Source organism: Orbicella franksi, chromosome 7 (assembly GCF_964199315.1).
Source record: "Orbicella franksi chromosome 7, jaOrbFran1.1, whole genome shotgun sequence".
NCBI classification, from domain to species: Eukaryota; Metazoa; Cnidaria; class Anthozoa; order Scleractinia; family Merulinidae; genus Orbicella; species Orbicella franksi.
The window spans coordinates 27706956-27732475 of record NC_138151.1 but is presented as its reverse complement, the minus strand read 5'-3'; the positions used below and the strand labels follow the sequence as shown (position 1 = coordinate 27732475).

General features: G+C 39.5%; 1 protein-coding gene across 2 annotated transcripts in view; it reads right to left on the bottom strand.

Moving 5' to 3' along the window:
• Nucleotides 1–1298: 1298 nt before the first annotated feature.
• The window catches only part of LOC145493865 (UDP-glucose:glycoprotein glucosyltransferase 1-like), a 42185-nt gene continuing 17963 nt past the window's right edge, over nucleotides 1299–25520 (bottom strand). The window contains exons 22-47 of one of the 2 annotated variants that reach the window (XM_081473339.1): nucleotides 24028–24126; nucleotides 23252–23346; nucleotides 21997–22230; nucleotides 21497–21634; nucleotides 20726–20827; nucleotides 20247–20293; nucleotides 19688–19786; nucleotides 19000–19073; nucleotides 18256–18284; nucleotides 17419–17688; nucleotides 16300–16351; nucleotides 15326–15432; nucleotides 14343–14428; nucleotides 12962–13043; nucleotides 12204–12292; nucleotides 11652–11771; nucleotides 9739–9823; nucleotides 9024–9133; nucleotides 8737–8809; nucleotides 7974–8077; nucleotides 7437–7493; nucleotides 6978–7050; nucleotides 5812–5853; nucleotides 5322–5438; nucleotides 4534–4681; nucleotides 1299–3730 (exon numbers count right to left, since the gene is read on the bottom strand). In XM_081473339.1, the coding sequence (XP_081329465.1) occupies nucleotides 3699–3730; nucleotides 4534–4681; nucleotides 5322–5438; nucleotides 5812–5853; nucleotides 6978–7050; nucleotides 7437–7493; nucleotides 7974–8077; nucleotides 8737–8809; nucleotides 9024–9133; nucleotides 9739–9823; nucleotides 11652–11771; nucleotides 12204–12292; nucleotides 12962–13043; nucleotides 14343–14428; nucleotides 15326–15432; nucleotides 16300–16351; nucleotides 17419–17688; nucleotides 18256–18284; nucleotides 19000–19073; nucleotides 19688–19786; nucleotides 20247–20293; nucleotides 20726–20827; nucleotides 21497–21634; nucleotides 21997–22230; nucleotides 23252–23346; nucleotides 24028–24126 (2564 nt within the window). In that variant the 3' untranslated portion in view covers nucleotides 1299–3698. The remainder of the gene's footprint in view (nucleotides 3731–4533; nucleotides 4682–5321; nucleotides 5439–5811; nucleotides 5854–6977; nucleotides 7051–7436; nucleotides 7494–7973; nucleotides 8078–8736; nucleotides 8810–9023; nucleotides 9134–9738; nucleotides 9824–11651; nucleotides 11772–12203; nucleotides 12293–12961; nucleotides 13044–14342; nucleotides 14429–15325; nucleotides 15433–16299; nucleotides 16352–17418; nucleotides 17689–18255; nucleotides 18285–18999; nucleotides 19074–19687; nucleotides 19787–20246; nucleotides 20294–20725; nucleotides 20828–21496; nucleotides 21635–21996; nucleotides 22231–23251; nucleotides 23347–24027; nucleotides 24127–25520) is intronic. The other variant, XM_081473340.1, reaches the window with a different exon arrangement.

Sequence of the window (25520 nt, the reverse complement as noted above, 5' to 3'; positions counted from 1 at the left end):
ATATAAAAAAAATCGGGGGTCACCGACTTCGTTTGGGAGAGAACATGCCCGGAAGAACACCCTCAATCTGAAAAAATCGGGCTTCGTTAGCGAATAAGGCCACAGTGTCTGTAAGCCCAAAAATATTATAATGAGATCTTTGAAGTGAAATGTCCTCTGCCAAATACTTATTAAGTGGATGTATTACGTGAATTTAGTCAACTGATGAGGTTCCTCAAAGAACAAGTTCGCATTTAGCGACCATGGTTTCACGCGCCTTGCAGCCGCAAGATGATGGGATTCGATGTCTCGTGGACAGAAATCTTGAAATTTTTTCGACTGTCCACATTGATTTTTTCTTCATTTTGGGCCAATGTGGAGACAATTGTTCATAAAATCTGTTTCTGGAAAGAAAGGTAGGGGTCACCGAACGTCCAAGATCTATAAATCAAAGCAAAGCTATAGCAATGGCCATCTGCCCTATCATTGTTCATTTTAATGCTCAGCGCGCGCGCTCGATGCATGACGTGGCGTGTGAATTTGCTTGCGCAGGAAGGATGCGCAGAAACAATCAGCGCGAACGTCCTTAAACGCCAGGAGGCTTAAGTTACATTGTTTTGGCTTTATTGTCTATCCAGGAACTGCTGGTGATTCTTTTACCTATCACCGTGGGGCTCCTTTTTCGACCAAGGATCAAGATAATGACGAAGATGACCGCCACTGTGCAGCTACCTTTAAAGGAGGATGGTGGTACCAGACCTGTCGCCGAGCAAACCTGAATGGTCTCTATCATCCCGGCCAACACGCTTCTCACGCTGATGGCATCAACTGGCGTGATTGGAAGGGCGACTACTACTCCGCCAAAAGATCTGAAATGAAAATAAGGCCGGCAGATTTTCAGTAGAAATATAATCTGTAAGCTGCTCGCAGATTACTTAATGTTGAATAAAATTAGATTTCATTCAAATCTTTATCCGAATATATACATATATATAGATATCTATTTGCCTCTTGAGAGAGAATAAAGGAGCTTAGTCACAGTATTTTGAGTTATTTTGGCCACGTTCAAAACTCCACAAATTGAAGGAAACCTGAAAATAGTACTTTACCAAAATAAAGAAGAACACTAAACAGTTAATAATAAACCATAAAGGAACAATGATGGCTGAGGATGGAGAAGATTAACACGGATTGCAAACGACAAAGTTGAAACATTTATGCTAAACTTTTCAAAATGCACAAATAGCTTCGCAAGACGCGCGACTTTTACTCTATCCACGACAATGCACGTAAAGCGCACAACGCAGGGAGATCACGACGTAAAGAACGAGCAAACACATAAATATAAGAAGTCTACTACTAATTTACGATTAATGAACGACTTTTTAGATTAATGAACGACTCTTCGTTTTGCGGAAAGCGCAGGGATTAGAAGGAGAAACAGAAAGAGAAAGTTAAAATGAAATACACGAGGGAATACACGGTGAAAAGGATTACAATCCCGCAGGGGTGCGAACGGAAGAGAAATTAAAAGTAGGTGGGAACCCACATGGAAAACCGTGATTTCCAACGTAAATACCAACGTAAATACCTCGATATGATAGAAAACTTGTATCTGATTAGGGGGTCGACTTTAATATAGATCAGGTGTTAATAAGATGCAATTCTCCGACCGTATGCGGATGGAAAACGGCCTTTTCCAATCGTACAAACCGTACGGATCGACAAGCTGTGTAACCTCTGGGGCCCGTTTCTCGAAGGTCCCGAAAAGCCGTAGCAAAATCTCAAACCTTTTGACTTCAGAGCTGTTTAATGAACATATTCTCAATGTGAACAGAGGTTCCTTTCATATAAGACGTTTCAGGTGTCTACACCTCTTTATCCTTAAATACCAATCATATAAAAATGGCTGTGCGGGTCCGAAAGGTTTCCGGGGCTTTCGACAAAAAGGCCCCTGAACTCTGGCAAGACGTGATTTATATTTTAAGTCCCCCTAATTAGATGCAATTCTCCGATCGTATACGGATGGAAACGGCCTTTTCCATCCGTACAAGCTGCACGGACCGACAAGCTGTGTCACTCCTCGGCTCTAGCAAGACATGATTTATGTTTTAAGTCCCCCTAATGAGATGCAATTCTCCGACCGTACAAACCGTACGGACCGACAAGCTGTGTCACCCCTTCGACTGTGGCAAGACGTGATTTATATTTTAAGTCTCTCTAATAAGATGCAATTCTCCGACCGTTTACGGATGGAAAACGGCCTTTTCCAACCGTTCAAACCGTACGGATCGACAAGCCATGTCAGCTCCTCGACTCCGGAAAGACGCGATTTATATTCAAGTCCCCTCAATGAGATGCAGTTTTCCTACCGTTTACGGATCGAAAACTGTCTTTTACTGTCTGACAAACCGTACCGATCGAAAAGTTGTTTTTTTCCGGATTGTATCAGATTATGTGTAGTGGACAACCCTAAAAAAAAGTATGTTCTTGTGTCGTCTTGAGCGGCGCAATGTAGCGGAGTTGGGTGTTGCTTGCATTCGCTGTACAGCTTTTCTTCGTAAGTTACTTTTGGTTATTTTAGACGAGCTTTTTATTATCATTTATTTTCTTAGTGTGACTAACGCGAGGAACAAATCTCGTTCCTTGGGTCTCCGTACTTTACTGCGCAAGCTTGACGAAACGAGGGACTCTCGAGAGTTCTGCTACAGGCTAGATTTTGCTTAGTTTTATAAACAATGGAAATGAGCGGAAGTAAAACACCAGCATGTTTGTCAGCTGGGTATGCGCAATTCAATAGGAATTCAGATTAGATCAATGCAGATTTTTCCAGAGTCGCTCGTTTCTCTGCTGCTGGTCAAGACTCTGGATACGGCGTTGCCCGGAACTTTGTAGGAGTTCGTGTGAGTAGCAGGGGTTGCGGACATTAACAGCCATGCGGGCGGTACAGGCATTCCCGGGCCACTAACGACGAATGCTTTTAATTCAAATTAAACAGCTTTTGAACTTGTTTGCATTTCGTTGGGAGAAAATGCATAATTTAGTTTTATCAGCTTATACGACAAGTATCCTTCATGGTTACTCCAAGTTAAGAGTGGTCAAGGGGAAGTATTGTCGTGATTTTCGGAAATACACCAATATCAAACTTTGATTCTTCTTGAATTCAAAAGCCACGGGCATCGTGACCATTTTTTATCAAACGTTTTATTTACAACGCTTAGAGATTCGTACAAACCTCACTGATGCAATCGAAGGCGCGAGTACCAGCCGCTGGTCAGGAAAGGAGCCCGCGCTCCTTTCCGAATGAACGAAGACGGGACCCGATCGAGAAAGCGACAGAGAGAGTCATTGTCTAAAATATCGAACGCGTGATTAACTTATTTATTTATATATTTATTATTTATAAACAAGAAAATTCATAAAACATGGAACGTCACAAGTTACAACGTTGGGAGATAAAGGAAAATTATTGAAGAATACAATTATCAGTCTTCTATTCGCCAGGTTGTTTTTCTTCTTCCGGTATATAGCCCAGCTCGTTTTCGTAGGAGAGGCTGCTAATTGGAAAGCGTACAGACAGCGAGCAAGAACACATCTTGAAAACAATTCAGGTACAGCAAATCAGACTAAACTTTAAAAGCTTGCCATGTTTGCCGTAATGGGAATTCCAAACAAGACAACAGTTTCAGAACTTCGTCCAAGAAGGAAATTATCAGAAACTACAGCTCCTCTTTTGGTTTGACTGGAGAATCTGTGGGTACGAAAAACAGAAGATACTTTTACTTATCGATTTAACAAAGACCACAATAGCATGATCGGCGTACAAATGTTGCTACTGATGTAAAGATACCTTTAGGGCTCTGTTCTATCTTGTGATCACCGCAGACCATACGTAGAGTTTTATGAGCCAGCCTCCTTCGCGGACGTTTTTTTTAAGGTTTATGGGCGAAGAATACTGGCTCTCTGAAACATGACTCTAGCAGTGTCTCAAGAACGTTTCCCCTACCTGGTTCACACTAGCGACACAACGACATAAACGACATGATGACATAACGAGATAATCACTTATGCCGACAAAGTGAGCATCGACATCAAGACACAGGGAAAAGATCAGTGTTTTCATTATGTCTTTATGTTGCTTTTATTTCATTATGTCAGGATGTTTACAATGCAAAAATAAGGATACAACGTCCTTCTACTGTCGTTAAATTTATGTCGCTATGTCTCCAGTGTGAACTAAGCTTAAAAACAATAACAAAAATATTAAAAAAATATTGCACCATGCCCTTCTGTCCCTTCAAGAAAGAAAAGAGTCAGAAAACGATATGTTTTAAGCAAACAGTCAAACCTGGTGGCTGCCAAAAACTTTCCATGACCTTTCCCCGATACAAAGACCATTTCGCACACCAAATAAATACGACATCATTTTCCTTCAAATTGTCAATTTTCCCTGGCTCAAAATAAAAGCCTCTGATTTTCCCCGGAACCTTGAAGAATTTGTTTTCCTTGACCATTTCGCGACCTAAAACAACTCTGAAAAGTTGAACTAGTCACCTGGTTTAGCTGGTTCAGATTTTGACGAAGCCGCGTGCGTGGATACCCTTTCTTGTAGACCTCTCACTTCATTATCTAGGTCCGTCCACTCTTTCACTATCCTCACAGCGCTTTGTAGCTTAGGTTCTTTTGTCAAGGGATTGTTACACTAGTAGGAATAAAAGAAAAAAATTCGTATAGAGATTAGTCGCGATATTTTGAGTTATTTTGGCCGCGTACAAAACTACCTTTTCAGGCGGTGAAGGAAACCTCAAAATAGTAGTTTACTAAGATAGGAAAAAAACACCAAAGGGACAATAACAAACCACAAAGGAAAAAGGATGGATACAGATGGAAAAGATTAACATGGATTACAAACGACGAACTTGAAAATTTCAGGCTAAACTTTCCAAGATGCGAAAACCGTGACGTAGTTCCCATGAACAAATCGCATTCTTGCAGCAGTGTCTGGTCAAAACTTCGCATCGCCTTTATTATTTTAGCCTTCAAAACTTATACGATTCATTGTCATATCTACCACATTAACAGTCAAACGTTAAAAACTTTTTACCGGGGTTCTAGTTTTTAGTTTAGTTCTGCTGCCCCTTTACAGCTTCAAAGCATCTCTTCTTTTTTTTCTTTCACAGTGAAACTTGGTAATCAGCACTGCGAATATCGCAGAAATGTTGGAAACGAAGGATCAATCTCAGCTCATGAGTCAACGTTCACTGAACATCTGTTCCGAGTTTTACAGCTGGTGTACAGTTTTTAAAGACTTGGATAAGAATTTATTAAACGGATTACTATACCAGGTCAATAGCTTTGGCTCTGCTCTTTGATTCATCGTCACACCACGTTTCACACCACAGCCACTCCTGAGGGAGGGACCTGATAGGCACTTGATGGATCATGTTGTTGGGCAAGTCCTGAACAACACAACAAACAAATAAACCAATAAACAACCAAACAAACAAACAAACAAACAAACAAACACAAGATCAAGCGTTTCACTTTAGAAATACAGAAAACATTTGGATGACTTTGTCAAAAGAAAGTAAACTTAGTGAGAAATGAGTAAGAGTTTAAGACTCATCCTTTCAGTTCGGATCCTGCAGACTGTGACTGCCTGGCTCTCGTTCTCCAAGAAAAGATCAACTGGCCGAGTAAACGATAATTTGTAACGCACTTAAATTAAGCAGTCAAATTAAGCGTGGTCCATTTTTGTTTTGCAATTTTATTTACATTTTAAACTATTTGAAACTAAAATACTTTTAATAAGATTAATACGTTGCATCGTACCTGATCGAGGTTAGAGAGACTGTTTGGATCCTGACTCAAGCCCTGTAAGACAAATCAACAATTCATAATGAACATTTTGTAAGGATCAACACAACAACTGGCTTGATGACTCATTTTTGAAGACAAGCATTATTTCCATGCATGGCCGGCATTTGACTAAGAGGGGTTTCTTAGAAATATAACGCATTTCTTGATGTTAATGTTTGTGTGGTCGTGACTATTGGACACATTTTGCGATAGATTAATTATAAAAAACCAGAAACTCAACAGGTAATTTTGTGAACAGCCCCCGGACAAAGAACATTTTATTACAGAACTATTGGACTTTGGAACAATTTAGACCCCTTTTTAAAATTAAGCTGTTCAGTTCAAGTTTTTAAACGTATCTTAAAGAATAAGCTTTTAGACAATTTTGTAAATACTCCCTAAACTTCATTTATTTTTAGTATTTTTCGCGACTACAAAGTTTAGATAATGTTGTAAATGTTTCTTAAATTTGATTAATTTTGATTGTGTAGTTATTAGTAACTTAGTAATTTAAGTAATTGTTCCTGAAAAGCCCCATTGGGAAGGTAACAATAAAGTATATATATATATATGAATATTAAACTAATGGTAAGAACAGTGGAACTCCGTTAATCCGCGGTTACCAACAGGCCACAAAAATCTGGCCGTATTGAAGGGGTTCTTAAAATATAAGAAAAGCACTGAATGAGCTTTCGTTCAGGTCAGAATAAAGTGGCCGTTGTCGTATTAACGGGATGGTCTCCACTCTAGTCACTTTGCGGTCGGCAAAAAGTCACTTTTTAGCTGTTTACAGCTGTTTCGAGAAAGAATGTCCTTCCAAAGCGTAAGATCTCACGTGACAATGTCGGTAGGTATTATGGTTAATGGTGGTTCACGATTGCTTGATTGAAGTTCAAGGTGTTTCAGGGTAATATAGGGGAACAGGACAAACATATGTATTCAGGCTTCCTCCTTTCTTCTTGATGAAACACCGTGAACTTCAATCAAGCAACGCCAAACTGTCACTACTCGTAATACCATTCGTCATTGATGGGTAGGCTTTTACAATTTTGTGCGACAAACTTTGTTGAAACAGCTATATACATGTGTACGGCACGTGTCGTGTTTCCCTCCAGGTCCGTGGATAACTGTTTACTGACCTGATACTGTCCTCTTAACCTGTCGCCCGCAGCAAGTCGCCTGAATCGATCTAAATCCACGACGTAAATTGCACTTCAAAAAACAAAAGATTTAAAATGAACGAAACTTATAAATTTTTTAACAAAATGATGCTGAATTGGTAATGCCACACGCACACGAAGCTTAACTCGATAGTGGTAAGAAGTCGGAGTGACTTAGAAAAATGGATAAAAGGGTTCGGAACCGAAAGGGATTACCGGACTTGAATGAAGTAAAAAAAAAGTTGCTTTGAAACAAAGCACAGACAACCGTTGGCACTTATTTTCCTTTTCTTACTTGTGGTGAAAGACAGGCATCTCGAATAGTTCATCTTACAAAAACCCGATCAATACGTAACCATGTCGAAAAGCCTTGGGAAAATATCCGTTCATTTTTTCTTAAATTGTAATTCACGGTGACTATGGTATTATTTTACTCACCTGATGTGATATGGCCGTCCACCCAAGTGACTTCTCCAGTAACCAACATTCCAGAATCTGCAAGGAAAGGATAAATGAGATGACAGCTCTCAAAAGTGTTCCAAATGTATTTTACATACAAGTCTCAATCTCCATTCTGTGAGCTACATATATTTCTGGATGTTTTGTCACCTGTTGGGTGTGGCTGCCTAGCCACAGGGGGTTATTTTGTAATTTGTGCATCAATGAAAAATATATCTATTACACGTAGGCTTTGACTCTTCAAAGCCTTGCTCATGATTATGCTCAACATCGCTTGATTTTAGCCAGCTCAGCTCGCGTCCTCGTCAGCTAAGTATTAGGACATAATCAAAGGAATTTCGCATGGTGATAATTGTTGACTGCACTGCAAAAGCATAGTGCACGCCTTGAATAGAAGTTAACAGAACTTTCTCCACTTTTTCGTTTCTGTCCATGTCAAAAGAAAAAGGAAAGATGGAAAATAGGTATTTATGCATTGAAAAAATATTATATTTTGCTTTATTATATTTATCGCACCTAAACCCGTCCATCTCTTTGCGACTATCGCAGAATGGCGTGTAGGCGTAAGGAGCTCCATATAAGTCCAAGTCATTCAGTTCCTTCAAGTCCGCCCTCACAATCTGAGGAACAAAAAGATTTTATGACAAGGGTTAGTAACGAGGAGAGACTATTCATGTGGTGAGAAACACCTGATGGCAAATTCTACCAAATGGCGGAGCAAGGTTTTTGAAATTCCATGACTTTCCATGACCTTTTCCATGAGTTTTCCGAGTTTTCCATAACCTATGTTAAGCAGTTGTTCTCAAAGTATTGTCGAAACAATCTATTATTTAAGGTAATTTCCCACATTATGACGCATAAAATGCGTGCTAGTGTTCATTTTTTTTTACTGGAATTAAGTGGTTTTCAGACGCCTTCAGGGAATCATGGTCGCTCTATTCATCAAAACAAATATGCAGTCCAAGATGATGAATGCAAGTATTATGATTACCCGCGGGCAAAGGAATTGGCCATTCCAACATGTTTTTCGAGACGTCTAGCGAAAACGCTCTATGGCGTTTTGGCTAGGCAGAGAATACACGCACATTTGCTCTTGTTTCACGTAAGCGATTTCTTAGCGTTAAAATAAACAAAGAAAAGGAAAACTACTGAACACACGAAATTCTCAGCTCGAAAACAATTAGGAAGTGTCTGAGCCCCAAGAAAGCTAGGTTTAAAATCGTTTGACCTGAAATTCACTCTTAGTCAAAGTAAAACATTAACTCTACAAAATACGTACTAAATCTGCATCGACGAAGATGATTTTCTTCACATGGAGCGGGAACAGAACATCCAGAAACAAAATTTTGTATCTGTGAATCAAGGAATAAAGAAAAAACAGTAATGAAAAAAAAAAAAAAAGAAAAAAAAATGAACTCAAGATAATCACTAACATCTTTACTGTGAAGCTCGTAAATATAGTGGATCTTTGAGGCACAAAACAGGAATCTCACCAAGTAGGGGAAAAGAGGAACTTCGTTACTGATCTCAGTTCTATACAAATATCTCAGGCGACTTAACACTTACCCCCATATCACTCTCTGCTTTTCTGTTTGGGCGTGTAACCAATGAGGCCAGTGATACTGCACAAGCTCATACTGAAAACCGTACTCCTTGGCCATGTGAGGCAAGAAAGCCTTGTAAGAGAAATAACAACATACAGGCTTTTTCAGCGTCTGAAAGAACGCGGTGTTTAATATACGCTCTTCTCGGCCGCCAAAAGACATTCAAAGCGAGTTATGTTTAAGCATAAATCGCTTTAAATGGTTTTTTTTTTTGGCGGCCCATAAGAGCGTATATTAAATACCGCAGTTTTCAGACGCTGAAAACGAAATAAGTAGTTAGAAATAAGTAGTTAACACTACTTATTTCTGGCATGTGTAACAAAGGGACAGCTCAACGAGCGAGAAAGCTACTGAGAGCGGGCAAGATGGGACTGTTTACGGCTTGTAGTGTTATTACCATTTAGTATCACCCAACTAGTGGACTAATGCAAATCCTGCATTTTGATTGGCTACGCTACTAGGGGACTATTAGTAATTACCTTTTCTGTCCGACTAGTTGGGTGATACTAAAACAGTTAGACCCTTCGCCCTCAAGGGCCACGGGTCAATAGCCCATGAGGCTTCGCCTTATGGGCTATTGTTAAATAGTACTTTGACCGTATTTGAAAAGGAAATTATTATTCACCCATCAACTTTGGCAATTAATTAATAATGACCTAATTACTTAATCATCAAACCTTAATTGTAGGCGAGAGGTAGTTCTTCAGAAACCAAAACTTCACAGGGTTTTTGGTGTTCTTCATGACGGTCAACATCATAATCCTGAAAAGAAAAGAATACCAATACTAAAACAATTAGATTATTCGCTCTCGATTTCTATCGCACGATAGTTGACTCGGGCTGCATTGTTTTAGTATAATTCTACTAGTCGTTCAAGACTTAATCTAGATCCTCTTCACAGACACTTCAACAAAAACGCCAAGAAGCGGCCTTGGTTTTGTTAACAAGGGCACATTGCTACGCTATCACAGATTATAAAATAACTGAGATACTACGTACGCTCTGATTGGTCAATAGAGTTGCTAGACCTATGTTCTATTGTACCGGTAAACCACGGTTCCCGATCTATGGCAGCTCTAGGCGGAAACTGAAAACTCGGAACTCTAGCGATAACAAATGTAATGATCAGTTTTGCCTTTCACTGGCCGAGATATCAATGACACGAATATCTTTTCATTCAACATATACATGGAAATTTGCGAGGAAAAACAGGACCAGAAGTTGGTCGTCATATAGATCTTTTTATTTTTTTTCCACGGCAAAACGTTTACGCCGACTTAAAACACTTATTTCGGTGCCGGTCTGTGGAGGACGAAGTCAGTTGGGTTTGACTGATGAATTTGGGTTGTCAAAAAAGCAGGCAAAAGATTTCTTTCTATCAGAAATTTTGAGTTTGAACTCAATGCACGCATGCATTACACGATAAATGAATATGATTTCCATAAGCTTAGCCTTCAGCATATGTAAGCTAATTCTGCCGGAATGAATTTCGGAAGCAGCGTTTCTGTTACTAACCTGTATTCCGTTCGCAAAACTTTGGAAACTTATTGTTAAACACTGCGTTGAATCGCTTCGCCAATTCAAACACATGAAGTTTGGACTGCTACTTGCACCCTTTTCGTACAGCCTTTTACTATCGTGATGACCGATTCCACTTACGAATACTTTTGAGTTCATTAATATGCTTTTTGCCTTTCACCGATAACCTTTTCCTTTCCTTTCTTAAAACTTTCTTAGCATGAAATGTTTTCGTCGCTTTGCTCTGCGGATTTCGTGTCCGGCGCGGAGTCTGTGTTTTCATTCTTTCAGTCGCTGTGATTGGTTTGTCGCGTCATGTGATGAATTTGATGAGAATAAGCAACTTGATCACGAAAGTACATTAAATTTTCCTCTCATTGACAGACTTTTTCCATAGTTATTTCATAAAAACGATAGATACTCTTTCTATGGGTTTACCGGTGCAATAAACCACTTGGGATGTTGGGAGAACACTCACTCATCACTCTAACGGCTCGTGATTTACAAGCTTTTCTCGTGTTCTCCCAACATCCCGCGTGGTTTATTGCGCCAGTAAAACCATAGAAAGAGTGGTCTATTGCTTGATTATATAATAATCCACGTTATTCTCGCATTTTGATTGGTACTCGCCTATGATCTATTAGAGGACAGACGCACGATTGACGTCATCATTTCAAAGTTTTTCCCTCTGTGTTTAAAATGGCGGAAAGTTTTAAGAATTTAGATACTATTTTGCGTGATAGTTGACGAGGGCGCAGCATAGAAATCGAGAGCGAATAATCTAATTGTTTTAGTATAAATCTATTAGTCGTTCAAAACTTTATCTAAATCCTCTTCACAGACACTTTGAAAACGCCAAGAAGCGGCCGTCATTTTGTTAACAAGGGCACACTGCTACGCTACTCACTATCCATCACAGAATAGATAGTGAGTAGCGTAGCCAATGAGAGAACGGCATTCGTGACAGAACGCTAGTAGATTCATGCCTAAAACTCGATAGAAACACGGTACATGTCCTCTATTTCTTAAATAATACAAAGAATAATACACTAGCTATGTTGCTAAAGATTACCTCAAGAAACGTTCATAAAGATGACCAGATGCTACTGAGAACACGTTTATGGTTTCATCTTTCGGGATGTCTTCCTTTGTTTCATTTCCAACCATGCTAGGTAAATAGGTATGAAGAAAACTGCTTTTGGTTATTTAGAACAGTGGTACAAAACATCAAAAAACAAGAAAAAGAAAAACAATAACAACACCAGAAATAACGACTACTGAAGGCGGGCATCCATACTGTGAAGCCCTCTTATCTATTTTGTGAAGTTGTGGGCGCTTTCCATTCAACCAGAAATTTTCGAATTTTCGACACGTAGGCAATTGGTGCGGAAGTTTACTTAGAAATGCGACAATCCGGGAGGAAAATCAAACAGGACGGAAATTCCCGGTCAGACATTTTCGAACACTTGGATATAACTGGCGAGGTTGTCCTCTTTTCCGAATTCCGGAAAATGTTTTTTTTTTTTTTTTCGCCAATGAGAAGTTTCCGGAAATGCAAACCGGAATTTTTGATTCAATGGAAAGAGCCCTGTGTCTACATGAAATACATCGCAGTTCAAATCACCTTGAGAGTGAATCCCATATTCCTCCGGAAGACTTGCTGTCAGAGTCACTTAGGAGATCTTTACCTTCCATGCCAGGCTTTCTCTTTACCTGAACAATGAATAATAGCTGATCAGAGACACATTAAAGGGAACATCGCCACAGGTAAAACTGGGAGGGCTTCACAAACAGAGAGCTTGCGAAGTGAAATATTTCATATACCATGATACATAATTATTAAAGCCTGATTCCTCCGCCCGGTAGCAGAATTGTGACCTTGCTTTATTTCCCCCAGAAACTCAAAGTAGACGTTGATGGCATTCTCCGCAATGAAAATTGCGTTTATTGAATGCACTTCAGCATGTATGAATGACCAACAAAATAGTTTTAAATATGGTATTCATAAAACTCTCACTTCTCCTCAACTTTCGACCTGAATACAAAAAGTCCCCGCCCTGTATGTCAGAGTTATAAGTGCTCCCTTAAAACTTGTCCCAGATTGTCAAGAAAACATGTTTCCTAACGTTATTTTCATAATGGTGTCCTTTACAAGATAAAATTCCTTTTGATCAAGAGAGCCTCTTACACAGACGTTCTTATAGCTGGTCACGCACTCCTGAAAGATTGCGTGACGAGTCCAAGGAGCGTCTACGCAATAACCAATGATCAAAGTAAAATCACACCAGTTCAAACATGTGTAGATCAAACTCTCTTGACGTGGAAGAGGACTCTACTTAAGAATGAAGCTTAACACCAAACACTCGCTAGACTCAGTCTCACCTTTACTTTCATAAGTTTTCCAATAAAGCTGTCGACAACGACCGTAAAATGAGTGTCACCTTCCTTTACGCTTCCGGAAACACTACAGGAATGAAAAAATAAAACAACATCACTCAAAAGAAAAACTACACGAAGCTGTAATAAATTTTTCATGGCAAAACAAACAAGCAATGAAGTGCTTTCTTGCAAATGATCAGGAATAAAGCGCGCTCTCGTTTGACCACCAGCTATCATCAACTATCATTCACTTTGAGCTTGTTCAAATTCTTCATGACCGTAGATGATAGTTTTCCCGTTTGATCACGCCTGTAATAGTTCATGATAGTATGATAGATATCATGAACCATCATGCACCGTTTAATCACGGCTCAATTTGTAATAATAGCTTGGACCTCCTCGTCCAACAATAACTTAATTATGAAACGTTTATGTTATATGACATAGCTAACAAATTACTTAAGGCCGAGACACACTAGGCGACAAGTCGCCGCAACAATTCGGCTTCTGTGACATGGTGAAGTTATGTGAAAATCTTTGTCGCTGCGATAAGTCGCACGAATTCAAACTGGTTTGAATTTGTGCCACTAATCGCAGTGACAAAATGACTGAAAGCAGCGTTGTCGCAGCGTGTGTACCCTTCAGTGACGCGTCGCTGCGACGAAATATAAATTAACTAGTGAGAGAGCGTCATTTATTTCCCATGATCCCTCAGTAGCCTGTTCAAAATGGCGACTGAACATGTGGATGGGCAAAAATCTGAGCGATCCGAGGATTCTTCGCCTTCAGCATGCAATGTATCCGCAACTTAAGTGGTAATCCAGTTCTACAAAGACAATAGACTCTTATGGGATAAATCCTCCATAGCAGCTTCTTTAAAAGAGGGCAATAAGCCCCTCATTCTTCTCTTCTTGACACTCACTGTCGTGTTCAGTATCTTCTTTCAACGTGTTCATATTTTTCGTTATCTAACAGCATCGTTAACAAAACTAAAAGATTCTTTTTCTTTGACCTTCGCTATAGGTCTGCGATGTTGAATTAGAACTAGTTCGTATTCCCCCTCATCCGAAATCACGGTGGCGCTTGGTAGGAACAAGCGTCTTGTCGCAGCGACTTGGTTTAGAAGCAGTACACACGGAGCGACTTATCGCAGAGACCTGTCGCAGCGACTTGTTGCCTAGTGTGTCTCGGCCTTAATGTGAAAAGCGTATACGCAGCAGCTGGACACAGGTTTTTTTCCAGTTGTGACACAACTTTAGCAAGAGCAGAGTTCATTTTCCCTTGATGTCGGTACAATGCTATAGCATTCGAGTTGTGAAGTGACTGGTGGTTGTAAGGAGAGGTTACATTCGGTTACACAACACAGCTTAATTAACAGTACTACCTTTCAATCTCGTAAATTTCAGATGACCTGCCCTCTCTTACTCTAAGTGACCAAGCACCTGGATAAGCTTTGAGCTGGAAATATCCCTACACGTCATACAAAACAAAAAAAATTAACATTCACTTGAAATTCTTCAAGACGCTAGGGTGCGCTACTTTACCTCTGATGGGATCATAAAGATTATTTTTGGTGCTTCCCGACCCTTGCGCTTTTGTCCTTTCCCGGATTTTGCTCGCCAAGTTATTCAAGATGGCGACTCCCTGGATTGAACTTCACAGGCAGAGGGTGCAACGCAGAAATCAAAATTGGAGCGACTGCTCACGGAAATTTAAATAATGAATGGAATACCAGAAAAGCCAAAAGCCAAGAACGAGTGTGTGAAAGGTCATAAAAACGTCTACGTAGGGGACTAAAAGCGGAACGGAATCCCGACAACTAGGCAAGAGTAAAATGCACTGCATTAGTTTAAGGCAATTTGTATGAACACATTGTTTATAATGTCAAGATGTTCTGGCAGCTGAAAATCGTTTTGGTCACTAATCTAACCTTTCATTGCATTGCTTTAGTCTGGAGCTCATTGTAAACGAGAATGAGAATAACAACTCAACAACAGTACAAAAAAAGAGAGAAACTTCCTGTGGAAGACAAAAAAACGTACAGGGAAACTGAATTTCCATTTCAGTAACTTTTCTTATCAATAATACTAAATAACGGTATTAAAAATATTATTCCTTTTAATTATATGCACTAATGATGCGAACGGTCGGGATAACCTTCTCAAGCAGATAGCTTGTTCTCCCTTCTTCCCTTCTAAGAAATGTTTGTCAACGAGGCCTAAGTGGGACATCAGGTGTTAGTGGGCCCGGAGGGAAGAGAGGGAACGCACTTCTTCCTGTATACCACGGAACGTAATCGCCGCTGGAGGTAGGAGAGCGGGACTGAAACAGTGCCAGTAACAGTTAAGAAAGTTCGCACAATCTTACCAAATTCGCCATAACGATTGTATCAAACATGCCAGGGTTTCTTGGTGTACCAAGAGTGAACTGAAGTCCTCTTGGTGGTTGTCTGGTATGAAAGTCCGAGCAATGGCCTGTCGGTTAAAGAAAAACATATATATTGTAGACAATTGCGGGAGTTAAAGTCTGAATTTGAGCCAAGTGGCCCATCAAGCTGGCGCTTATCTCCGGTTTCTACAGCGTGTATCGATTAGGAGAATTTCAACTCCACATCATATGGGATGCTAATCCATTACAGGGTTATCCCTAAGTAAATTACGTGTACCCATTCATACACCTAGGTAGAGAGAGGCACTGTGAGAGTAGAGTGTCTTGTCCAAGAACACAACGCAATGACCTCGACCAGGGCTCGAACCCAGACCGCTTGATCTGGAGTTCACTGTACTAACCATCAGGCCCACAGTGACTCCTGCTTAAAGGAGCTCTGTCCCTATATATCTTTCAGACTTCAATAAAGAGTTAGACATTGGCTGTGGTCACATCAAGGCTACTAAATAAAGTTAAGATAGAGATAACTTCGGTTAACTACGCGGTAGTGTGACCTGTCCTTTATATATTTATACTCTAACTACGGTCAGGAAATTAACGCTTCGGTGTTCAAAAAACAATACAAACTAACGAAAGTTGTACCCAACCAGGATGCGTTGGTTAAGCCAAGAAAGCAACAACAAGAAAACAAATTGCTCGAGGAATTCTACGTTTCATCTGGGCAGTTCCTTCATTTCAAGCATTCGATGCCAAATCACACGTTCTGAAGACTGTCAAAATAGTAATGTCACAAGATGTTTCTAACATCGCTGTCGTTGGTCATTAGTATAACTTCAAAGTGGTTTCGCTCAATTGTCGAGTATTATTGCCCAAGAAAACAACCAAAATTAAATACCAAATAAAAACACATAAATGTAGAGATCATGTTAGAAAAAGAACACGTTTCGCTTTACCTTCGATAAAGATATATTCCAACTCAAATTTTCCCATGACTTGGTTTTCCACCTGCGAAGAAAAGTAAACATCAGTCGTATCTGAATATAAGAACACTTTTTCACAAGCTTCTTCACATGTCAAATGTCTAAAACCTAGTAAAAGCAGAAACAAATCAAAACAAACGTATATTTGGAGTACTTTTTCAACAAAATTAAGTGATAACCAGACGCTACGCGAGTAATGTTCGTACACCATTCAAAGTCAGGCAAATATGCGAAGTCATGAGCCCCTTTTCATAATGAGCTGCCAATTTAAAATTATTTTGTTTGCATTTAAATTAGCCTTACTAAACTCGTGAAACTTCCCAAAACAACAACAACAACAACAACAACAACAAAACAAACACAAGAAAAAAAACTCCCAGTTGGCTTGATAGCTCAATTGTTAGAACACAGAGGTTATGGGTTCGAATCCCGCTTGAGCTCGATTATTTTTCTCGGCATTAATTTCAGAACTGCTTAAGTTGTGTTCATATATGTCTATAGATTTTTCTCCGCAGTTCTAATTTAAGATCTCTGACACATTCACTTGCATTTTCAAGTTTGTTGCCGGAAAAATAATCTGCAAAAGGATAATCACACTAGAAAGGAACTGAGATCTAATAAGGATTGCAATCAAAGATTTGTTTGGTTTATCTACAAATGAAATGTAAAATGGAATTCACGGTCTCAAAACCCAGGTTTCCATGGGCTACAAGACACGCTAGCTAGAAAAGCACTATTAAGCAACTATTGAGAAAAAATAGGAAATATATTCCGTGTTTCTGGAGTTCAGAAACACGAGTGAAAGTTGGCAAAACGAGAAAAACCGCGTGGAAGACAAGCCGCAGGCGAGTGGTTTGCTCGTGTTGCGAAAAATATTTGAAGAATAATAAACACAATAGCCTCCATTTGGCGCGAAAATATGCTCGGATATTGTCCTTAGACATTATCTGTTCCTCAAAGCTCACAGTTTTCCTCGGGTTTCGCTCTCGGAAAACTGTTCGCCTCTCGGAACAGATAATGTCCGCGAACAAATATCCGAGCATATTTCCGCGCCAAATGGAAGCTATTGTTTATGTAGATAACCATCCTTACCTCCTGTAGTTTGATGTTGTCCAAGTCATGCGGGGAGTAGACAGCCTCTACCATCCACCCCAGGGGTGTGTCCATATTCATGGTAAAAAGCACGGATTGCGGCATGTCAGAGAACAAGGCCAGCGGCCCCTCAGCCATGGATCCATCGCCATCAAATGTGACTTCAGGCTCCAGGACATATCGATAGAAGCGATTCAGAGGCAACTCAGAGAGCTTCTCACGAGAATTCATTGCCAGTTTGATGTTCACGTTTGTCACATCTTGAAAGACCTAAAAGAAACAAGAATTCTCTATATAACGTACCATTCACGAAAAGAAGACACAAAAGACATGGCTGATAAAAATTTTAGTAACTGAAATTTTTCTGTTGCTTGTTATTGTTTTCAAATATTTTTTTTTGTTGTTTTTCTGTTTCACTTCCTCTAGTACGTTTTAGGCTTCGTCATGAGAAAATGAGGGCCTCGTCCGTGTTACGCCTGAGAAATTCAAAAATGACAAATGTTTTCCGTCCACACTAAACGTAAAACATAACCCGTCATTTTTGATTTGTGTTTGAGGGAAACTCGGGTTGGGAAATTAAATGATTATCGTTTTCGAAAAGCTCCGTGTGAACGGGGCCTTAGTGTAAGAAAGTAAAAGATACCGGTGCAAAACAAACAGTCAATGTAGTCAATTAGCTTTTATCGCAGCTAGTTTGCTTGCGGTGTCTCTCCTTCGTTGTAAAAACCGAACGCACTGTCAGTTACATGAAATACAAATAATCACTCGCTTTATCATTTGTTTCGTCTTATTTTTTCTTCTGCGTTCCTAAATACATAACAGACAATTCAAACTTACCGCTAGTATTGGAGCAATTTTCTGGGCAGCTAAATACAAACAAGAACAAGAAAATTAGACGACTGCCGAAAAAACGTGAAGATACAACGTAGATTCTAAGTAGCACATAAGTAAAAGTCGCCCATTAAGCACGACTAACACAACGAAACTAAATGGAGTTTTAAGTAATATATCAAACACGAGAGACTGTTTCATCGGGATATCCAAACACCGAGAAGAGAGTTGAAAATACGATGTGCAGCGGAGTATTCTTGACGAAATTCGAGGTGTTTGGATACCCGACGAAACATTGTCTCGAGTGTTTGATATCTCTTCTCAATCAAAACAAAAACTAAGGAGTAAACGGAGAAGTAAAATCGTCAAAATCTATGCTAATTAAGACCGGGTATCCAAACCTCCTTCACGGTTGTGATTTTCTTTGTTTTAACTTGATGAATTATTAACAAGTTTGAGAAAGTTAAGTGGTAATTTTTGACATCTCTTAGTTAAAATTAACTTCTATTTTAAATAATAATCGCTCAATACAATAACTACATCACGAATGCATGAGAGTAACAGTGCATTGGATTAACCCTTTTAAGGCGCACGATTGTAAACTTATTATGTTGTGTTTTGTCGTCTTGAGCCCAGTGTTACTTTACACAACAGCAGTGAGTCACTGTGCATTCACAAGCAGTGTTGTTTGATAAAAAAACAAACCAAAACAAACAAACAAACAAACAAACAAATGAATTACAGGGGTACCTTGCGACAGCGGATCCAGTACAGCCACAACATCAAAACTGGGACCATCAAGGTTTGGTTTAATGTTCATGACACTGAAAAATGAGACAGAAGGTGAAACAATCTTGTGTGAAATTCTGTCTTGACATGTCGGGAAACCAGTACATGAGTAAACACTCTGAACGTAAGTGGGGCATGTGAGATTGACGAAATGGACCAATTTATAATCTTAAAGTTTACTTAATTAGCACTGTCCGACAAGTAGTAGGCCCGGAAGCCCAGGACAAGTAGAAAAAGTTTCCGGGCAAGTGTTTCATTTCTCGAAGAAGCCCGCCAGACAGTCGCATTTGGCAGTCGAGTTATTTTGCGCATTGAACTGACGTCTATTTAACGTTTACCTTTGCCCATAGAGTGCGACTTTGAAGACCCTTCGGAACAGATAACTCACAGATGACTAAAACTGCTTTAACAATACACGTATTTACTTTTTTCAGAGGATGTGATATTATTGTGAACAAGAAGTTCTTGAAAAACGTAAATTTCAAGCTATCGAACGATGACTAAAGAAAAAAGGCAAAAAAAAAAAAAACCCACTATAACTCAAGAGAGCTTCATAACATAAGAGAGCGTCACGAACAATTAAATATAAAAACGTCGAGAGGTAACAAACATACAAGGACATCTTGGATTTCTTCTCTCACTTTCTCACCTGTGTTCACTACCTTTAAACGCAATTTCCTGGCGAGATCTCTTCTCTCGGCTTATCAATGCAGAGGATACCTTCATGATAACGTCACTTCTAAATTCGCTGAAAAAAAGAAGATTATAGAGCTCAGTCTACTTTCCTTACAACTGTAACCCCGTGATACGACTGCGAAATATTCTACAACGATACTTGTAACAACTGCTGACGATTCCAGAACAGACCCCAAAGGGGTGGGTTGGATTGGGGCAAGGCCATGGTTAACCAAGACACAATTAAAAAAAAGCAAAACAAACAAACAAGGAAGAAACAACCAAAAACAGTGCATGACCTGGAATAACTTTGCGGCATGGGTTAGCAACCTTGCATGTTATATTAAGCAACAATAACAACATTCCTTTGCACTTTAAATCACATATTAATCACAATTAATACATAAATTAAAAAGCCGCTGGTCTCCCAAAATAAGAGAAAACCTAAACTACTTGGGTGATATTGTTACAAAACAGGATATCGTCAAGAGATGTTACGGATGTCACAGGGACTCTCAGAAAACTCTACCAACCTTGTATCGTCATCAGCTGACAAGCCTTCAAATGACATTTCATCAATCTACGACAAAAAAAAAAAAGAATAGATTTCAACAAAGAGGAAAATGGGAAGGAAGACAAGTGTTATAGAGAGGCCCGCGAGAGATGAAGGGGCCCGTGAAAATATGCCTCTTGGGGTACTACAAATATAGTTTCAGGACATAACAGCCTTTCACTTCTTTAATTTTGTTACGTTGAAGACAAAACTGCATTCCAAAATGATGCAGTTTGTCTTATCTCGTACAACGACATGCCGTCCATTGATGCGTTATTAATCACATTTGTGAGAAACACAACATTACTACACCATAAAGCATTTAAGATACAATTCTGTAACACCCACACTTTCACATCACAACGCTGTCGCCACCAGAGCAGCTGTTGTAGAGATTTTTATCTGAAACGTTTTAGCGCTCGATGTCTGCCAATCCAGAAGCTTGCATTAACAACATACCTGATCTCGGACTTTGCGAGCATACAAATCCATGTCAAAGTTCTCAAGAAGTTTGAAATCATCTTCAGTAAACAAGGTGTTTCCAAACAGTGGACCAAAAACCTGTAGGCAAAAACGATTTGCGGCTGGGGTCAAGGAAGTAGAGACTTACAAGGACATGAGAAGATATAGCTATATGATCATGCATGTTGCAGTCATTTCCTAATTGCCTGTCTGCCTATGTGTCTGTCTGTCTGACTGTCTGTCTATCTGCCTGCCTGCCTGATTGTCTGTCTGTTTGTCTGTCTGTCTGTCTCTGTCTTTCTGTTTATCTATCTGACCGTTTGACTGTCTGCCTGTCTGTCTGTCTATCTATCTGACTGACTGACTGACTGACTGACTGACTGTCTGTCCGTCTCTTTGTCTGTCTCTCTGTCTATTTGCCTTTTTTATCATGCCAGTGGTCCAGTGACTTTCTCGGTCGGCTTATGATGAGTTTGCAGTCAGCACAAAAATGGAAGTAACCCACATTCTCTTTATTATAGCGGATTCAAATCTTTAGAAGATTCGTCACTTTTAAAAAGAAATACGCAGGAGCTTATCATGTAATAAATGACAAAACCTGTGTGACGTTCAAAAGTCAAGTGGTCAAATAGGCAGCAAATCGCATATTGATCCTGTATATCTTCGAGATGTGTCAGAGTCCATTATAATGTGCAGACCAAGCTCCCTTTTTATAGTTAACAAAAATATGAAAAATCCCCCCCCCCCCCCCCCTTGAGGTACGCTTACCCTTCCATTGGTTATGACCGCGGCCTGTCCTAGCTGAAGATTAACAACTCGTTTACAGAAAGCTTGGTGAGAGAACAGCTTCCCTTTGAAGGCATTGCTATCGATAAGCTTGGCTTTAATAGCTTCTGCTTTCAGGCCCTGTAGGTATCAGAAGACATCTGTATATTACAAGTTTCATTTAAAAGTAATCAGATATACTGAAAATGCTAAGAGCTTTTGTCGTAACGCACTGCATACTCTTATTGTACCACGTTTCAATGTTCCGTTTTTTACTTGACGTAGTTAGTGAACGTTAGTGATGAAAAGTTTTCGCCTTTGAGAAATAAGTACTTTTCTGATGAAAACATTTCTGACCGTTTGTATCATTGTTTTCAGCCATGACGAAACAGAACCAGAAACAGACCAGAAACAGTACCTAAAACGCTATTAACTAACAACAGCACTGTCCGTTAACGACTGTAAAAGTAACTTATCTAAAACCACTTGTTACATGAACACACCGAGGCCTTGGCTAAGAGGTCTTCCATTGCCTTGGAATCCGAGGACAGCTTTTCAAAATCGTTGCTTTCGTCAAGCAGCTTCTCCATGAATGTTAGCATCGCTGGTGTCACGTGACTTTTTGAAGCTAACACTGCCTCGACTGTCCTAGCAATGTGAAGTGCCTCTGGCTGATGGTCTGTCTGTGTTACTGCTGGATTGTGGATGAGGCCTACTCTGGCACTCGATGATGATTTCTGTAAGGAAAACGCAAAACATTCTCAGAATTCGTAGTGGAACATGAAGCTCGTTTTCACTATCTTTGTACATTTTTTCACTAAAAGTTGCCCTTTAGAGGATTTTGTCGTTATTTAGACTAGATTTAATGATTCAACCTGAGAACACAGTCGTTGTCTCTTTGAATACTTAAGCGAATCTTTGCTGACGTCATTGTTTACATTTTTTCTCATTAACATACGACTTTACGCAGAGAAAGCATCGCGCTAGACAAGAATTGACTACAAACATTTAAAGAGCTTATGAAATGTATTAATTGGTGAAATCTGTGGCTCTTTGAGTGTAATATTCGAGGAGAAATTGGCTTTCAAAAACTGCCAAACTTCTGGATGGCAAAAGCGCTAATGAGCTCCTGTATTCTTTGTAAAATTTTCAGCCTTTAAACCCGTATCGCGCAAAAAGTATTCAATACATCGGGCTCAGATTTCATGGGACAGTTAATCGTGCTGTGCCCTTTCAATATTCAGAACGGATATTTTTGTACCTCCATCAGAAACTGTATCGCTCATGATAATGAGGCAAACATTGTAAACAAAGATTCTCCTATACAACACACTGAATAATTCACTTGGCTCATTTGTTAATTTGCAAGTGCCATTGTTTCTTTGTCATGGGACCCAACTGACCCCACTAATTGTCATCTTCGGAGCCACATAAAAGGTCGAGTAACGTGAAGACATCATGGTAAACAGAGCACCTACTATGATGGGGGGAGGGGGGGGGGGGGAGGCGTTCAAACGGTAGCTTCCCATCAATCGTTCTCTTTTTGAATGAGCAGTCACTATTTCTTGACTCTGTATGAACATGTCTAGCTATGTCTAGAAAGTTACCCCAAGCAGACGTTATGTGCGCAAAAACCTCAGGGAATCAAGGTTGCAAGTAGCTTCTTCTATATGGAGGAATAAAAGATTGAGTTCGGACTGAAAATTACGCTTTATTTGAAAGATGTTCAGAACTGTAACTGTAAACGCATTTACGTACCATCTGCTGGAGAGCAGCCTTAACAAGAGCTCTGCCTTCCTTGTTAGCGAGATCAGCAATCACCCAGTTAGTGATAGGCTTCAAAGTAAGCTCTTCTGCAAAACAAATAAAAACAAAAACAACTTAACACACCATAACGAATCTGTAAACATGAACTGTCATGTTTACCAATTTACGCCTAGAGCGTGAGTTTCAAAATGATATAAAGTAAATAACAGTTCGACAGACGTCATACGAAAATTATCAGAAGTCATTAAATTTTGCGCCTCTTTTTTCTCTGTATTTTGCTAACATGACTTATTTCGGATGAGAAAATTAGACGCAAACTTTTATGTAGATGAACACAAATTTCCAGTTGGTTTACGACTTCAGTTGGCACAAATTTCCCTGTCACTTAATGGAATTGTTCGACGTAGTCCTGTGGCTCAACTCGAAACCTTTGTGGGTTCCTTTAGCCTCCTGGCTCTAATTAATAACTGCTTTCCTGGTTATTTTCTTTGATCAACCTGTACTGCATAATACTTCTCATGTATTAATCTAAGTGTGACCAGAAGCATATCACCTACGTGATATGCTTCTGGTGTGATTCAATAAAGATTGTACTTATTGTCAACTCCTCATACACGATTAGTAGAGAGCCAACTGGCTGACCTCTTCAGTGCCAGATGGGGTTTTCAACCATATTATGTTTATTTGTTGTAGTTGCTTCGTCTTTTTGAGCAGCATGCCTGAAAATTCCAGGAAACTTTCGTTTAATCTTCTAAATTATCATTTACCTCCTTGCTTTGTAAAGTATTTAACATCTTTCACAATCACTGATGCCATTTGAGAACTGTCAAGCATAGCAAATGCTTCAGGATCATTTATTTCCACATCTAACAAACAAACAAAAAAACCCACACACACAAAGTTATAAAAACTGTGACAATTGCAGTGTATCGTGGTGTCCGGCGAGAGAGGAAGAAGAGTAATGCCTGGGTCATACTAGCGACACAACGATATAATAGCTTATGTAGCAATGTGAACATCGACATAAAAGCATAAGGAAAAGATCTGTATTTTTTTTTTCCCTAATGCCGCTATGTTTATACTGTTAAGCCTGGTTCACACTAGCGACAAAACGACATAACGACATAAGGAAAAGATCAGTTTTATCTTTATGTCGTTATGTTCATGCTGTTATGTTGCTAATATGTCATTATGTCTACATGTTCACACTACAAAAATAACGTCCGTTTTACGTCGAGATAACATCCGTTTTATGTCGTTCGTGACGATGTCGTTATGTCGTTATGCCGTTATGTCGCTAGTATGAACCAGGCTTTATGTAGCTATTATGTCATTATGTCAGGATGTTCTTACTGCAAACATAACGACTTAACGTCCTTCTTGTGTCGTTGTGTCGTGATGTCGTTATGTCGTCAGTGCGAACTACACCTAAGAGAATTAATCTTTCTAAATAGACTATTTTTCTCAAAGTGTTTTAAGTAATATATCAAACACTCGAGACAGTGCTTCAATGGGATATCCAAACACCGAGAAGAGAGGTTAAAACACGACGCGCAGCGGAGTATTTTTGACGAAATTCGAGGTGTTTGGATAGCCGATGAAACACCGTCTCGACTGTTTGATATATCTTCACAATTAAAACAAAAACTAAGGAGTACACGGAGAAGTACAATTGTCAACATGTATGCTAATTAAGACCGGGTATCTAAACCTCCTTCACGGTTGTGATTTTCTTTGTTTTAACTTGAGAAATTATTAATGAGTTTGAGAAGATATTGTAGCAGTTCCCCGGGATAATGCTACCACACCCATTGCATAGGTGTTTTACGTCACAGGATTGGCTATTTCAAGATCCCCCTTGGATTTCTAAAGCGATTTTCTAAAGGGAGTGATCTTAAAATAACTTCAAATTAAGGCCTATGTGGGGTATTACTTCACGTACCCTTCAGCCTCTCTTGTCGTCAGAAATTTAAACAGTCTTACTGCCTTAACGTTTTGTTACAAATACGGCCAATTTCTGCTCATCTAAAGCTACAAAGCAACTAACTTTTAAGGATTAACTCTCTCACCATCCATCTTATCTTGTTAGCGGATATTGTTTAAACATTTAACCCATTGACCGTAGAAATCCAAGGTAAAGATTGTGCGCAGCCTAGAATCCTCCATGTGTTTCATCCTTCTCTCAAAATTCGTTACGTCTTATGACAGACTGCTAGAACTTGAGGTCAAGTTTTAATTAAATTTGTGTTAAATTTGGTGC